At 38.8% G+C, this 17295-nt stretch overlaps 1 protein-coding gene across 1 annotated transcript in view; it reads right to left on the bottom strand.

Moving 5' to 3' along the window:
• Positions 1-326: 326 nt before the first annotated feature.
• Positions 327-17295, bottom strand: part of LOC139700787 (cuticle protein 6-like) — a 46222-nt gene continuing 29253 nt past the window's right edge. The window contains exons 2-4 of the mRNA XM_071599209.1: positions 6599-6779; positions 3245-3377; positions 327-629 (exon numbers count right to left, since the gene is read on the bottom strand). Of these exons, the coding sequence (XP_071455310.1) occupies positions 524-629; positions 3245-3377; positions 6599-6779 (420 nt within the window). The 3' untranslated portion in view covers positions 327-523. The remainder of the gene's footprint in view (positions 630-3244; positions 3378-6598; positions 6780-17295) is intronic.

The raw sequence follows: 17295 nt of genomic DNA, 5'->3' as shown, positions 1-17295 counted from the left end.
CCAATCAATCCAGCCTGCCATTTACTATTGCAGTTTATTGTGTACACATCAGTGAGTGATTCAACTTAAGTTTCAATACCGTGGCATTTCTCTAAGCTCTTAGAGGCACATGGTTGACTTTCTTAGAACTAAAATTCCTACTAATATTTTGGATTGGGCTAATTCTGAAATCCCCTCAGATCTCCATAATCATGCATCCATACTAAGCTTCCTGAGCTACCTTCAGACCAATCCACTGCATTACCTTCATATTCATTTGTGTGGGAGTGATAGAGAAATCAAAATATTTTATGAGATCGCAATATAAACATTTTATATTTTTTGCAGTGATTTCATGCAGATTTGACTTCATTGTTAGAAAATTGTTGAGGTAACTCCTTCAATTTTGACTGATATTTCATATTTCGTGTTCATTTTTGGTTCACTATTCTGTCCAATGCACTTTTCATTGATGCATTCACACACTTTTGTTTATTTTTGATGGCACAATTACATTTCTTCATCTTGAGCAAGGATTCTGGTATTATTTCAATCCGGCAGCATATATGTGCTTCAGAAGTGGTGTAGGAATTGGTCCAATGAAGGATGGAAGGCTTGGCCTGACTGGAAAATGTGAAATCAGGTTAGACCTGCGAAGTAAAAAGAAGAGCTCAGTTAAAGTCCAAATTACACTGGTTAGAAATAGCATTTGCATAGCTGTAAGTACCAAACATCAAGGAGAGACAAAAAGTGTTAGAGCCAGTATGAGTGACAACCAGATATTCAGTTTTTTTGCTTAGTGGATATGATGAATGCGGAAACAATGATGGCCATAGATTTGATCATGAGTCTTGTCAACTGTTGGGCTAAGCCCCCTGGGCTTTGTAACAGCCCCTGCAGCAAGAGAGGCAAGGTATTTTTTAGGACTATGCAAATTGAGATGCCAAGAATTTTGAGGTGGAGAGATTCACGGGAGTCATGGTGTAATCATGATGAACACTTGGTTGAAAGATGTAGATAAACATAAAATAATGACCAGAGATTCAGGGATTCATATCAAATAGACTACACTATAGCTAGGCACAAATTTGAGAGAGAGTGCAAAATCAATTAACGCAGTTTCTCAGGAGCAGATGTATGTCGATGTTGTTCATAATTTAGTACTATGTGTAATGGTGTGTAACATCGGATTAAGACAGATAAAACAGGGAATATGGTTGAAGACGCTGAATATAGAATGCCAATCTGTAATGAAAGGGAAGGAATACCATTAGGCTGCAAATTTATCTTATCGGCAGGTTTATCTTTTTGAACTGCATACCACACTTTATCAATACTAAATTATAATCTCAATCAGCATCAGCTCTCAGGAAACTGTGAATTAATCTTTTTTTTTATAAAATAAGTACATATAAAAAAATATCTCCCATATTAATGGGTGAATAATTATTTCTCATTGAACGTATGATGACTTTTTCAATACATTAGCAGGGGGTGAACTTGGATTTGAATACATGAATCCAATTTTCTTTATTGTAATATCTATCAACATTCGCTTTTATTTTTTTATAAACTGGTTGAAGCAACAATCAGCTGCTATCTAAATTTCTTTTCTCTGTATCTTTTTATCATAAAGTTTACCAGGTATTAACGAAAATGGTCATCATTGTGGGAGCTATTTCTGATTTATTTTCAAAGTCTTGCTTTTTAAATCAATTTTTTCAAATCTTTAAGAAACTGACACAAATTCTGAATCACAAAACTGAAATTTCTGGTCCAAAGACAGAAGAAGCTGATTAATTTTTTGAATTATTTTTAGAGCAGACAACTGTCACTAGACACAAAAATACAGGGATACTGAGAGAACAAGGGGGAGGAGTTCAGGAGTTGATATTTTTATATGAGAGAAAAGAAAATCGTATTTAATCAAACTTTAAAACTTTTTTTTGCTTATTTGATCTATTTCATCTTTTTGAGCCTATTCTAACTAACTTCGGTTGGATGGTCTTCCCACTAAGTTAAAATTAGATATGAATATCAAAATTAATGTGCACATTTAAGATCCAATGAAAAACTGTTTTGGTTATTTTCTCCTTCAGTAGCAAATATTGTTGGCTCAAGTAGAAGTGGGTGAATATGTATTAAAATCAAATAACTGCCGCTTTAGGTTTAGTATTCTTTCCATGCATCAATGTAATTATCATTGACGAGAGGATGAACAAAGAGACATTGATATTGTAAATATCTGAGAAAATTCAAGAGTTTCAAGTTTCTAAGTCTCATAATATAAGTTTCAAAACAGAGCAAGACTTTTATTTGGAAAAAGTGAGTAAGATGCTGGTTTCATTTAAATAGATTCAAACAAAATTTAAATTGGTGCATCAAGCCTTAAGTTAAATCTATTTTGAGTTTTAATGTAGTGGCAAAAGTAAAATAAGCCAGAATATTATCAAATGAATACTGAAATGTTTACCTTAATGTAAAAGCACCTTCACTGAAAATAGTGTTATTGCTTTTGATATATCAATATTTAGAATTTCATGAAACAAAGAATAAACATGGATGACAGGAGCATTAGGGAAAAAAAGATTAAAACAATACAATTAAGGCAATAAAATGGATAAACAGAGTAAATAAAAAGAGTTAAATCAGAATGGATTAACAGGGATGGACAATGATTTACAACGTTAATGGAGGAAATTTAATGATTAAGGAAGAGGAAACTGAATGAACATATTCTGAGTCATGAGAGCTAACTGAAGGAAACATAGAGGGGGAAAATTACGGAGGGAGGCCAGGATAAATTAAAAGAAGGGGAGAATGCCAGTGAAGGGCAGAATAATTTGAAGAGCAGGCAGAAACCAATCCTTTGACTGATTATCCTTGATGATGATAGGCAACGAATAGTGCTATTAGTTGTTTCAAGGGAGTAGGCACATAGGTGCTACTTCTGAAACAACTGCATATATCTATCCAAAGATTAATATGATGGAATAAGACATTGAGAGCAGAGATGACTTTTAAGTGAGTCTGGCAAACTACCTTTAGAGCAGAAGTGCCAGTCACTTTTTTACTATGCACTACCTCTGTATTTCCAGATAGATCTGATACACAAAAGTAAATGTGCATCTAAGGTTAAGATGTGGCATCACAGACACCATGCATAGAATGAAACTGGTCTCTATTCTGAAAGTGAACTAGGCACCGTTTTTTCACAAGCTGCATTTTCATATAGGATTGTTATAATTTGTAAAAGAAAGCTTACCTGTAGCCATTTTCATCAGCTTCATACTCAATTACTCGTAAGACACCAGATGGATCAACAAATCCATACTTTCCCTTAACTCTTCCTTTTGAATCTCTCTTCTCTTCTCTATACGACTGATGATAGCTCCCTCCTGGTTAAATTAGGCAATGTTATCATATAATTAATTTTCATCATTCTCATTTCTTTATTGAGAAAAAATAGTACTTGTAATAAAATTTAGACTGATTTCTGAGAAGTATTATGAATATGGTATATATTCTTCCTAACATTTCTGAATCACGTAAAATGGTTGAAAGGTTATTTGTAAAATATTTTTCAATTTCAAAAAAGTTAATCTAAAACAATTAATTTTTTGTTAAAAGGATGAGCAGATTTTAAAATTCTCTCATTTGCTTTTGTGAAAATAACTGCTAAGCTAAATTATACCATATTCCTTTTTGCTCTTCCCATGGTATTTGCCTGCCCTGATTTAAGGAGCATGACATTGGTCAATTATTGAGTTTTCGTAATCAAAGTACATTACATGTTGGTTGGTTATTTCAATATGATACCTATGATACTGTCAGTCTTCAAAATAAGCATGTTATTAAAATATTTGGGACAATTTTTGGTGATTAATCATTCAGGTGAAGTTATTGGTCAAATATTAGTCCAAAAATGGTTATTTTTGCAAGCATAAAAGTTTGCGCAATGATTATTTGATCATAAATTACAGTACTTAATAATATAGGGGATGATGGGCACACAGCTCTATTATTATTTGTGAATGGTCACCTAAGTGGGCATGATTATTTCACCTTGATATATTTACAAATTACAATTTTATCCAAAATGTATATTTTAGGTATTATAATAATTTGTCATTAAATATTATGAGTAAAATTTACATTTTTCATGTATAAAGAAAAATTCTATGATGCCTAAGTACAATTTGTGAAACATACAATTTATTGCTAACATAAGATTTTTGCCAAGTTTTATATCATTTGTTGTTTCGATGCAACAGTTTCAGAGTGTAAAAATCATTTGCCTTGACTGGGATTCGAACCCAGATCCCTCAATATCTGGTCGAGTGCTTTAGCCACTTAAGTTACCGAGGCGTCCTCTTAAACTCTGAAATTTTTGGGGCTTTTAAAGGAACAAGATGTTGTGACGAAATACCGTACATACAATGTCACAGGCATTCGTAGTCGTGCGCAAGGCGCCACAGTCCACGAGGTTAAAGCCAACTTTAAACACTTATGGTGTTTTCACTTTGACAAATTCCAAAGAAACTGCGGGAGATGCCGCAACAGTAACTTTTAACGGAGTCATCCACTAATGTGCATTTCAATGCAATTCAATGCAATGCATTGAAATGCACATTAGCGGATGACTCCGTTAAAAGTTACTGTTGCGGCATCTCCCGCAGTTTCTTTGGAATTTATCATTTGTTGTATTCTACTGATGAGCTGGTCAATATAAATAGTTGAATATTCAGGTATTAACTGATGAGCTTGGGTTTGATTCCTGATAACTTTTGATACCCTATGCATTAGTACAAGTTTTCCACCACAATATCAGTCTCAGAAATCATAGGCAGAACAGGGAAAGGATGCGACTCCCTAACTGATAGTTAACTCAACCTAAAGTTGTTTTTTTTTACTTTGTTGTTTATTACCTGGTCAAAGGTAGGTTTTATATTATGCTTTCATATCCATGGAAGTCTACGATACACTGACCGTTTAAGGAAATTTAATGTACCTCTTAAGAACTTGAGGCATGTTTTAGCATTACTCAATGTAATAAGTAATCACGCTGACCTCAACTATGCTCCATCCCAACATACCTTAAACCTCCCTTCATGCCACCTTATGCAACCCTTTCATTCTTCTGCCTTGCTTTTCCCCCTTTTTCCCCTTTATCACACTCTTTAAGAGTGTCGTCAATCTCCAGACAATTTCCATATTTTCTTTTACTTTCTCCAAAAAATCTTCTCTCTTCTAGCCAGGGGCATCTGTGACTATAAAACTCTGTTAGTAGACTCATAGGTGCTATTTCTGAAACTTCTTTTAGGAGATTTGTCATTCTCTCCACTCAAACAAACGCACCTAAACCAAAACCACTTTTATTGTATGTGTAATATTCTACATACTTTTTCAAATAAATGGAAAAAAAATTTAATGATGGAAAACTGTATCTACTAGTATTTTACAAGCATAATAGTCACATTATAAGTTAAAGCCCCATAACAATAGCGATTATTACTGAGTTACATTGATTTAAAGTGTGATACATTATAAATATTACAATTCAACCCACTTCTCCTCAACAAAAGGAATTTTTACCAAATTTCCTTTAATTATAAAGTTTGACTCCATAATTCCTTACACATATTTCTTTAGCTAAGGTAAGATTTTTTTAGTGTATTTACCATTACTCACTTTCATAAATGTATTCCTATTCCTGGGTCCAAAATATCCTTGGCAATCTTGCATTCCTTTATTTACAATTTATTACTGGCCTAATACCTTTTCCATGAGAGTTATCATTATTATTCTGCCAATTTTCCTATACCTCTAATTGCTTAATATATATTTTTAATGTCATATCCCTGAGAGTGTGTGCAAATTTTCCCATTCCAACTTCTAACACCTAATTTGGTTTCTGTAGTGCACATTTTTACAATCTCTGTGGTTTTTCCATCTCCTAAAACCTTTCATTCTACCACATTCCTTTTGCTTAATGAAACTCTTACTGCAATTCATCATTAATTCTTCTCTCTCATTCCATGATCAGATTTTTAGATTTCCTAGTACTGTCTACTTCCTAATCATACCTCTGGTAATCCCTGCCTTCTCGAAATTTTCTCGTTTACCCTTTTTATTATTTCTTTTACAACTATCATTGTCTACTAGTGAAGATCTTCCCATCATTTAACTAGTGTCCCCTTTGTTCTCACTTGGAGTATTATATGCTGAATCCAGGTTTTCTTCTTTTTTTGATCCAGTATATTCCCGTCAATCCTTTCATTTCCACTCTACTTCCATGGCATCTTTTTTTAATTTCTCTAAAAAATATTTCTTATTTGAAGCAATGCAATATGAGGACTTGGTACTGAAGATGAGAGAAGAACATTTTCCCATGTGAGACTTTGCTTGATAACCTTAAGAGGTATTCAACAAAAAAACTTCCATAACATATGGGATAAATATTTTTTTATTGTAAACATTTGACTGATAATTTAGATAGAGTTAAAATTATTGTGATATATAAAATTGAATTAATACTAACTTCATCATATTTTAAGTTTATCAACAATTATTTTTTAATTTCATAGTTCTTATTTCAATTAAGATTAGTTGTTTTCACCTGTATCATATCCGAAGTGATATGTGCCATCGTGAGCATTCCTCACTGCAAAGTGAGCCTCTGATGATGCAGGAATGGGAACTGGAGAGAGATATTTGTTTCTTGTCTTCTGCACTTGGACTTCAGCAGAAAGCACTCTTATCCAGATCAGTCCTATCAGGCACAATACTGGTAGAGACATCTGTTCAAGAGAAATAAATGGAAGAGATTAATGATGATTGATTAAACAGAAAAGAAACAAAACTTCGAATGCAAAAAAATAGTATGTACAAACACACCCTTCCCATGGACTATAACATTGATGCGATGGAAGGACTTGTGCATTCTGATCACACCTAGAGCTGTACTGATGGGAGAAATGATTTTTTCAAGTCGTGGAAAAGCCGCTGACAAAAGTGCATCGAACGCCGACGAACGTTGTTTTGCATTACACGCTACGGATACCGAGTTTTAACTCAAGTTTTACATCAACAAGTGCCGAGGTCATTCCTTAACCCCAAAGCAGTGACAATGTAAAAGCACGCCGTTTGAGTATGGGATTCTGTCACTTTCGTGATGGTTACTCGCCGTGAGTTAATCGTACCCAATTCGTACTCGCGATTTAATTAATTAGGAATTTTATTCCAAAGAATCGTCATCTCTTTCCACTCTCGGTATTCAGAGCTTTAGGGGCAAGACACAAACATACCACAAAATAAATATTTGCGAGAAAATGGCAGACACATTTGTTATATGGGAATTATACAAAAGACTAGGAGGGGAAAGGGGGGTGCGACTGAGAGACGCATTTTTCAAACCAAAAGAGCATGTGAAGGGCGACTCAGAAACGTCTTGAGATCTTGGGGCGCACGAAAAATCAGGGGGTCTCCCTCTGGCGACGGGAGAAGAAAGGGAGAAGCCTTCGCCCACGACGAGAGGAAATAAGGCAACGAAAGGGTCGTTCAGTGCTTCAAATCCTTATCTCGGAGTCATTGTGTACGTCTGAGACTCAGGTCCATTATTTCCCGCTGGAAAGAAAGGGTTTGGCACCAGGAGATAAATGATCCTGATGCCATTCTGTTTTGACGCACCTGTTCTCAGGCTTGATCCTTGACTCCTTGAGCAAGAAAATATGAATTCTGGTGACTGGACGGTTTTTAGATATGACAGGGAACGGCGAACAACTTCAAGCGTATGGCTACAGAGACCATACTTTCTTCAGTCGTGCTTTCTGGATCAAGGACGTTCCTTGGTGGTTGATTTTTTCATCTGTTTTCTATCTGCCGTCCTTTTCGTGTAAAACACAAGTTCAGTCATGTTCAGTAAAATATTTGACGATTATTTTTTATTAAAAAATTGTTAATTAACCCTTTTTTTAAGAAAACTCGAACTCCAAAATTTAAAAATATCGAAAACGAGGGAAATGAGGAATTTCTCTGTGACGCAGTGTAAGAAAATTTACACCGGATAAAATGTTTAAAATATTTTCTTCCTAAAATGGAGAAACAACCTCAAAATATAATAATAATATATTATATAAATACCCAGGGGATACCTAAATAATAATTATATAAATACGGGGTACCCTGAAAAACTACAGAACAGTAAAATCCTCAAACCGTCAACCCAATACACTCCTCTCCCCAAACCAAACCGCCCAAAATGCCCAAATTTTATCACCACTTTCTTCCATGGAACACACAAAATTAAACATTTAATCAATGACCTCTTCCCAATTATTAATAACACTCAGTCCACTTCACTTTTATTCCCACATTGTCCCTCTGTTTCGTTTAAACGCCCGTCGAACTCGCGAGACATCTTCAAGCACCAACCATCAAAACCAACTGCGAGCACCACCGTCTCTCCCCGGCCCCTATCCGCACATGCAACCGCCCACGCTGCAAATGCTGCCATCTTCTAAGACCCTCCCCCTCACTTAGCACTAACTCCCAACCGGTCGCCACCTGCACCTCAAAACATATTATACATCGCCTCTCCTGTAACTTCTGCCCTGCGTTCTACGTGGGCGAATGCACGACCACACTTTCCCTCCGCATGAATAACCACCTATATTCCACCAAATCTCCCACCTTCCTTAATTATCCCATCCCTACTCACACTGCTTCCCACAACCAATCTTTTGATGACTACTTCTCCGTTTCAGATTGAAACCCTTCCCAAATCTGCTAGTATAATAGAGGTGAGAACCCGCGAGATGGCGCATATCTGGGTGACCCAGTCATTTAAACCGTCCGGGCTGAACCAAGCCCACAGAATGCATCATATGGCTGCCAACATATCCCCTCCCCCCCTTGTTAATTTCCTATTGGTCCCTTACCTCTCCTTCCCTCACCTCTTCCCTCACCTCTCCGCTCTTCCCCGAGAACGCCATTCTGATGACGACGGCCGTGCCGTCGAAACGTCAAAACAACATATGCGAGTGTCCTTTCTTTGTTTCTATGGTTTAAAAATCTACAAGTGTGTTTTTATATATTTGTGCGTCGCCGAAGAGAAGATATATTTTTTTTAAGGTAATCTACCGGTTAAGGTAGGTTTTTGGATGGACACAACTACCAAACAAACATTTTATTATTCCTAACAAAAAAAAAATCCATCATCCTACTCTATATCAGGTCCCTCTTCATCTCTGGGTACTTTCTTCCTCCCTTCATCCCGTCCAACATCCCTATCCTGTTCCTTCCCTTTCCTCTTTTGCCCAACATTCTCCCCTCTATCACAGTCTTCAACATCCCACTGCCGGTCAACACCCCCTTCATCCACTTTTCCTGCCTCCATAGGATTTCACCCAACAAACCCCTCTCTTCGCCCACCATGCCAAGTACTTCCTCGTTTGTTTTCTTCTCTGTCCATTTCACTTTCTCCACTCTTCTCCACACCCACATTTCAAAAGCCTCCAGTCTACGTCTATCCTCCTGCTTCAATGACCACGTTTCCGCGCCGTACATAGCTACGCTCCAAATTAAAGTTTTTACGAATTTTTTCTTAACATCCTTACTCAACGTCCCCGTCATTAACTCCCTCCTCCTTGTGAAAGCCTCTTTGCCTAGCGCAATTCTTCGCCTTACGTCCCTACTACTTTGACCGTGTTGGTCCAAAACACTACCGAGATACGTAAACTGTTCCACCTGCTCTAGTTTTTGCCCTCCTATTTTAATGTTAAGCTTAGCCTTTTTATTTCTAGAAAATCGCATAACCTTTGTTTTATTAATGTTGATTCTCATCCCATACCTGTCGCACTGAATTTCCAATTCACTCAGCAATGCTTGCAGCCCCTTGGCTGACTGACAAACTAAAGCTTGGTCATCAGCAAACCTGACTGAATTTACGAATTCCCCGCCCACCTTCATTCCTACCTCCAGTTCTTCCCATGCCTCTTTGATCATTTCCTTGGCATACAGGTTGAACAGCAACGGCGATAATGGGCAACCCTGCCTTACACCTCTTCCTAACACTGCCCATCCGGACCCCCCGTTTCCCAACCGCACCTGAGCAGTCTGAGACATGTACAGGTTGCGGATTAGCCTCCTTTCCCTCCAATCTATTCCTATTTTCTGCAATATACTCATTAGTTTTTCCCAATTCACTCTATCAAACGCTTTTTCGAAATCTACGAAACAGGTAAATACCACCTGGCTGTGTTCTATATTCCTCTCGATTAATAATCTCATTACTGCAATGGCATCACGCGTACCTCTCCCCTTCCTAAACCCAAACTGATCATCCCCTAAGTAATCATTTGCCCTACTCTCTATCCGTTTGTTTATGATCCTGAGAACAACTTTAGCTGCGTGAGATATCAAACTTATTGTCCTATAGTCCTCACATGACGTGGCCTTTACCTTTTTCGGAATAGGAACTAAAACTGATTTCAAAAGTCTTCCGGCCAGATTCCCTCCTCATAAATACTACGTATCAGCCCATATAGCCTCTTCCTCCCACACTTTCCTAAGCATTTTAAAAGTTCCACGGGAATGTTATCTACCCCCACGGCCTTATTTAGTTTCATCTCCCTTAATGCCCTTTCTATCTCATTGTCTAGTATGCCTGGACCTAAGCTGTCTTCCTCTACGTCATTTTCTTTTTCAATGTCTAACTTTGTTGGTCTAAGCTCCTTACTATACAGTTCTTCTATATACTCCTTCCATCTCTCTTGGATCTTTCCTGTGTCAACTATTACCTTACCCGCCTTATCTCTAACTGTTAGCATAGCTCTTCCTTTCTTACTTCCCGATAACGATTTAACTTTGCTGTACAGCGCACCGACTTCACCCTTCCTCTGGAGACTCTCCATATCCTCGCACTGCGTCTTCCACCATGCTTCTTTTGCTTTATTTGTTGCCCGCCTCAATTTATTGTTCAATTCTTTGTACTTCATTTTGCCTAATTCTGTATTTATATTATTCCATTTTCGCCGCTCATCCATCTTTGTAATCATCTCATCCGTGATCCATGGTTTCCTAGTCCTTTTAGCGTTAACGGTTCCAATAGTGTCTTTTGCGGCTTTAGACAACCCGTTTTTGAAACTTTCCCATTTTTCTTTGATAGTACTTAGCTCTTTACCGTCCTCCATGATTTCCTCTACCGCCTCTTTGTATTCCTTCCTTTTCAAACCATTTAATGCTTCTACATTCCATTTTCTAACTCGCCGCCCCTGCCTTATCTTTTTGAAACGGACTCTACATTTCATAACAACTAAATTGTGGTCTGAGTCCGCATCCGCTCCCGGGAAGCTGTGCGAATTTATTACACTGTTCCTAAACCTGTGTCTAACCAGGATATAATCTAGCTGATACCTTCCTGAGTCACCTGGCATTTTCCATTTATACCTGCGTCTTTTGTGGTGTCTAAACCAAGTATTGGTGATGACTAGCCCCTGTCTCCTGCAGAACTCAACTGCTTTCTCCCCGCGGTCATTCTTCGTGCCTAAACCGTAGTTCCCGACCTCGTCACCATCTCTTCCTTCGCCTACCGTCGCATTCCAATCCCCCATCACTATCAAATGTTTCCCTGCAGGAACACACGCGATCATGTCCTCTAACTGGTCGTATATCCTATCGACCTCTTCTTCCTTATGGTTGCTCGGTGTCATGTATACCTGAAAAATAACTAAGTTCATCGGTTCTGCTATTATCTCTACTAGTAGTATTCTACCCGTTACCTGTTCTATGTTGACTACGCTTCTTCCTACCTCTTCATTTAATACTATGGCTACCCCTCGTTAGCTCTCGTCCCCGCCGCTGTATATTATTCTAAACTTATCACTCCAGTAATCCCCGCTATCTCTCCATCTCACCTCGCATAGACCTAAAATATCAATATTTCCCCTTTCCATCTCTCGCTTAACATTCTCCAATTTCCCTGTCCTCATCATTGTCCTAACATTCCACGTTCCTATTCTAACTAATGTGGTCTTCTTCTCCTGCGTCTTCTGTCCTTCTGCTGCTGGTTTTCCCTTGCAAGGGTTTTGTTGGATGACGACGGCGGAAGCCTTGCCTCCCCCGCTGCCGGGCACGACACAAGGCCGATTGGGCCGAGCCCCGTGGTTTCCAGGACTCAAAATATCTGTATAGTCCATCATATTTTTCTTGGGAATGATAATTGAGGTGGTTTCCCGTTGCCTTCCTCAATAGTGTTTTTAACGTGACACCATCACTTACTGGCCGCCCCACTGGGATCAAACGCCATTGCAGCCGCCTCACTGAGGAACAGACGCGGCGTGGACTACCTTTCGTCTGGCTCCTAACCTTCGACCTATCTGGCATGGGTGACCCTACCAGGAGCAATTTTTATTACTCCCGCCAGCACAGCTCTAGGGGTCATCGGAACGCACAAGCCCTTCCACCACGTCAAGGTTGTAGTCCGGGAAGGGAGAAGATATATATACATATATATATATTTATATATATATATATATATATATGTATACATATATATATATATGCGTGTATATATATATATATATATATATATATATATATATATATATATATATATATGTATACATATATATATGCGTATATATATATATATATATATATATATATATATATATAATTAATGGGTCGTGGTATTCCAGTGGGTAGAGCTTTGGACTGCTGACCGGAGGGTCCCGGGTTCGATTCCCGGGCAAGGCACTCTGGGCACCTGCAGCTCCACCCAAGCTAAAGTGATTTTTCGGGTACCAGGTCTTCCTGGGAAACCATAACCGGCGCAGGGAAAGGAACTGGCCTTCCTACCCTGATGTGTGAATTTTTACACGCCGTATAGGGCTTAGTACTGGGTGATCTCTACCATCACCTACTAAACCGACCCTCGGGTTGATTACTTTGTTTATGGTTATGGTATATATATATATATATATATATAATATATAAATATATTATATGTATATATATATAATATATAAATATATTATATATATTATTATATATATATAGGGGTATATATATATATATATATATATATATTTATATTTATATAATGTATAAAATTTAACACTAGTGCACAGACAAAAACACAAAAAAAAGAAACTCACTAGGCTTCGAATTTTCGGTGGTCGCAGTCACCTTCCTCAAGGAAGGAAGAGAGGGATAGAACTGCTCACCACCACCTCCACCACCACCTTCCTCAAGGAAGGAAGAGAGGGATAGAACTGCTCAGTTGTATCCCTCTCTTCGTGCTGAATTAGATCAATGAGTTCATGCGAATAAACTCCTGCTGAACCCCCAACAGAAGGAAATGCATGATACATTAATGAAGGCAATAGCGGATGATGGAAATAGTGTCCTACTGGATGCTCCTGGTAAAACTGGGAAGACATTTCATATTCCAATCCTTTTGAACACTGCTTGTGCGAGATTGGACATTGCAGTAGCAGTTTCTTCTTCTAACATAGGCGGCCACATTGTTGGAAGGATGCCGTACGGCTAATTCAGCCTGTTTTAGTTTTCAAATATTTTGTTAGCGCAACCACATTGCTCAACGGAAGGAAGGAAAGTGAGGGTTCGGTTGGTGAACAGGACGGATGAAGGGAAGTGGGAAGGGAGAAGGAAGGGTTACTGGATGATCCAAAGGGGTAGGGTCGACGAGATGGAGAAGGATGTATCCTCTAGTGGAAAAGGTGCAGGCCGGCACCCGAGCAGGCCCTTAGTAGGCAGATATATGCCGACTCAAAGGTTTTGGATTTTAGTGGTGCGTCTGATTGGAGAAAGGAGGCTATAATAAATACATTAAAACGATCGTCGAATGAAAAATTATGGAGGGAGGCATATTTAAGCCCTGGTAGAGAGGCTAATGTGGAAGAAGGTTGGAAATGAGGCGCGGTGATTGTTGAAGTAGATGGCAAGGGGTGTGGTGCACATTCCAACGTAGGAGGAACCAAGTTTGCAGTTAAGTTGATAGATTTTATTGCGATCTGTGTGTGAAGGAGTATCGTGGGATGGGAGAGAATTGGTAAGTTGAGAAAGGTGGCAAGGATTGATGGAGATAGGATATGGTTTACATTTAGGTCTATTGCAGGGCGCTGGTGTGGATTTGTAGATGGTGGAGGATTTGCATTAAGCCTTGGTGGATTTTCGTATGTTCCATAAATTGGCGTGTTATTAATAAGTAACCGAGGGACATTTACGTAATATGTTTACAGTTGTTTTCCCAATTATATATATATATATATATATATATATATATATATATATATATATATATATATATGTATAATTATTATTATTAGGTAATCTACCGGTTAAGGTAGGTTTTTGGATGGACATAATTACTAATTAAATAATTTGTGACCCCTGGCAAAACACAGCATCCTACTTTACATCAGGTCCCTCTTCAGCTCTGAGTACTTTCTTCCTCCCTTCATCCCGTCCAGCATCCCTATCCTGTTCCTTCCCTTTCCTCGTTTGCCTAACATTCTCCTCTCAATTACAGTCTTCAACATCCCACTGCCGGTTAATACCCCCTTCATCCACTTTTCCTGCCTCCATAGGATTTCTCCCAACAAACCCCTCTATTCGCCCACCATACCAAGTACTTCCTTGTTTGTATTCTTCTCTGTCCATTTCACCTTCTCCATTCTTCTCCACACCCACATTTCAAAAGCCTCCAGTCTACGTCTATCCGCCAGCTTCAATTACCACGTTTCCGCGCCGTACATAGCTACGCTCCATATCAAAGTTTTTACGAGTCTTTTCTTAACATCCTTACTCAACGTCCCCGTCATTAACTCCCTCCTCCTTGCGAAAGCCTCTTTGCCTAGCGCAATGCTTCGCCTTACGTCCCTACTACTTTGACCGTGTTGGTCCAAAACACTACCGAGATACGTAAACTGTTCTACCTGCTCTAGTTTTTGCCATCCTATTTTAATGTTTAGCTTAGCCTTTTTCTTTCTAGAAAATCGCATAACCTTTGTTTTATTAATATTGATTCTCATCCCATACCTGTCGCACTGAATTTCCAATTCACTCAGCAATGCTTGCAGTCCCTTGGCTGACTGACAAACTAAAGCTTGGTCATCAGCAAACCTGACTGAATTTACGAATTCCCCGCCCACCTTCATTCCTACCTCCAGTTCTTCCCATGCCTCTTTAATCATTTCCTCTGCATACAGGTTGAACAGCAACGGTGATAATGGGCAACCCTTCCTTACACCTCTTCCTAACACTGCCCAACCGGACTCCCCGTTCCCCACTTGCACCTGAGCAGTCTGAGACATGTACAGGTTGCGGATTAGCCTCCTTTCCCTCCAATCTATTCCTATTTTCTGTAATACACTCATTAGTTTTTCCCAATTCACTCTATCAAACGCTTTTTCGAAATCTACGAGACAGGCAAATACCTCCTGGTTGTGTTCTATATTCCTCTCGATTAATAATCTCATTACTGCAATGGCATCACGCGTACCTCTCCCCTTCCTTAACCCAAACTGATCATCCCCTAAGTAATCATTTGCCCTACTCTCTATCCTTTTGTTTATGATCCTGAGAACAACTTTAGCTGCGTGGGATATCAAACTTATATATATATATATATATATGTATGTATATATATGTATATATGTATATGTATATATATATATATATAATATATATATATATATATATATATATATATATATATATATATATATATATATATATATATATATATATATATAACACTTTTTTAAAGTCTCACGGACGTGAATAATAATGTATAACACTTAGCACTAGTGGACACAGACAAAAACACAGAAATACACAAAAAAGAGACTCACTAACTTTCGAATTTTCGGTGATCGTAGCCACCTTCATTAAGGAAGAGAGAGATAGAACTGAAGGGAATACGAAGGCTGGAGCGATGGATGGAAGGGGAAGGTGGGGAGAGAATTCGGAAGGGAGGGCTTGGAGGTGCAGCGTTAGAAGGGTGGGGAAATTGTAGAAGGTGATGGGTGGAGGGGGGATGAAAATATGTTTGGAGCAGGGTAATTAATGCCTAATTTTGATTCCTGGCCAATTCCAGGACTCTAAGAGCCAGATGAAGGATTGCAATAATTTGTTGATATCTGTGGAGGATCAGAATGGGGGAGGAGGGTTGCTAAGATGGATACACTATATCATTTATCAAAGGGAGTGTTGTGTTCGGATGCGTGTCTGGGGATAGGGAGCATATCTTGCACAAGGCCCGGTGGTTGTTAATTCTAATATTAAGGGGTGTGGTACACTGTCCAATATAAAAGGCAGGGCAAAGTTGCAAATTTGGGATCATTGCAAATTTTGTGTCCTCTTATGGACAGGGAAAGACCCCGACTACCTTGATAATTTCCTTGCAAATCTACATTGTTCCCTCCTCAAACGAGGTTATCCCAAATCCCTCCTGAACAAAAGGATCCGAAAACATGCCTACATTCCCAAACCTTCCTCCGCCGCGGAACCCCACCCTCTTTCAATTTGCACCACATACTTCCCGGGCTATCACCTATTAAACCGACCTTGGGGTTGATTGCTGTGTTTATGGCTTTTTGTTAATATTGAAAAGTTTGGAGCAGTTAGTAAGATTATCTTTACAAGTTCTGCCTTTGATGCCTCTGACACACAACATTCAATACGTGGAATGTCCTCAGCACAAGCAACTTGTCTGAGTGTGAAAGCTAGCTCCTCTTTTTAAAAACAAAAAGAGGGTGAACATGATGCTTTTGAAACCTTCCCCTTTGGAGCCCTGAATGCGACGATTCATGCGCGATAAGGCTTGCAGATGGAACGATAACGAATAAAGCAACGATATCCTAATCAGCACCACTCGCGATTCGAAGACAGAATGAAGACCGTGAAAACACGTGTCGCACACGCAAAATGTATGCAAAAAACCCTTAAGGAGTTAATCAGTGAAGACCCAGGGCAAACTTTAGACCGGACTCTTGACCAGAAAATCCCGAACGTCGAAATCCTCATGGGCTATAGTAAAAATTTCAGCTTTTAGCTCCCCTGTCACCCCGCCCGCGTTCAACTGGGCAGCAGGGGTGCGGGGGAGAAGGACGTGGATGGTGTTACTAGAGTTCGAGAGATAAGCTTGTATGTAGGGATGTGGTTTAATTGGGAATGCTCAAAGGATTGTGCCAGTCGACGAGGGGAAGAGACAGTATTCCCAGTTGTTGAGGAGGGAATTTCGAGAGAATGATTTTTAAAGATTCGGAGAACACCCAAAGACATAAAAAC

This window comes from Hetaerina americana, unplaced genomic scaffold (genome assembly GCF_022747635.1).
Source record: "Hetaerina americana unplaced genomic scaffold, ioHetAmer1.1.p SCAF_11, whole genome shotgun sequence".
Classification (NCBI taxonomy): Eukaryota; Metazoa; Arthropoda; class Insecta; order Odonata; family Calopterygidae; genus Hetaerina; species Hetaerina americana.
The sequence above is the reverse complement of the archived record's forward strand: the minus strand, read 5'-3'. Positions and strand labels throughout refer to the sequence as shown.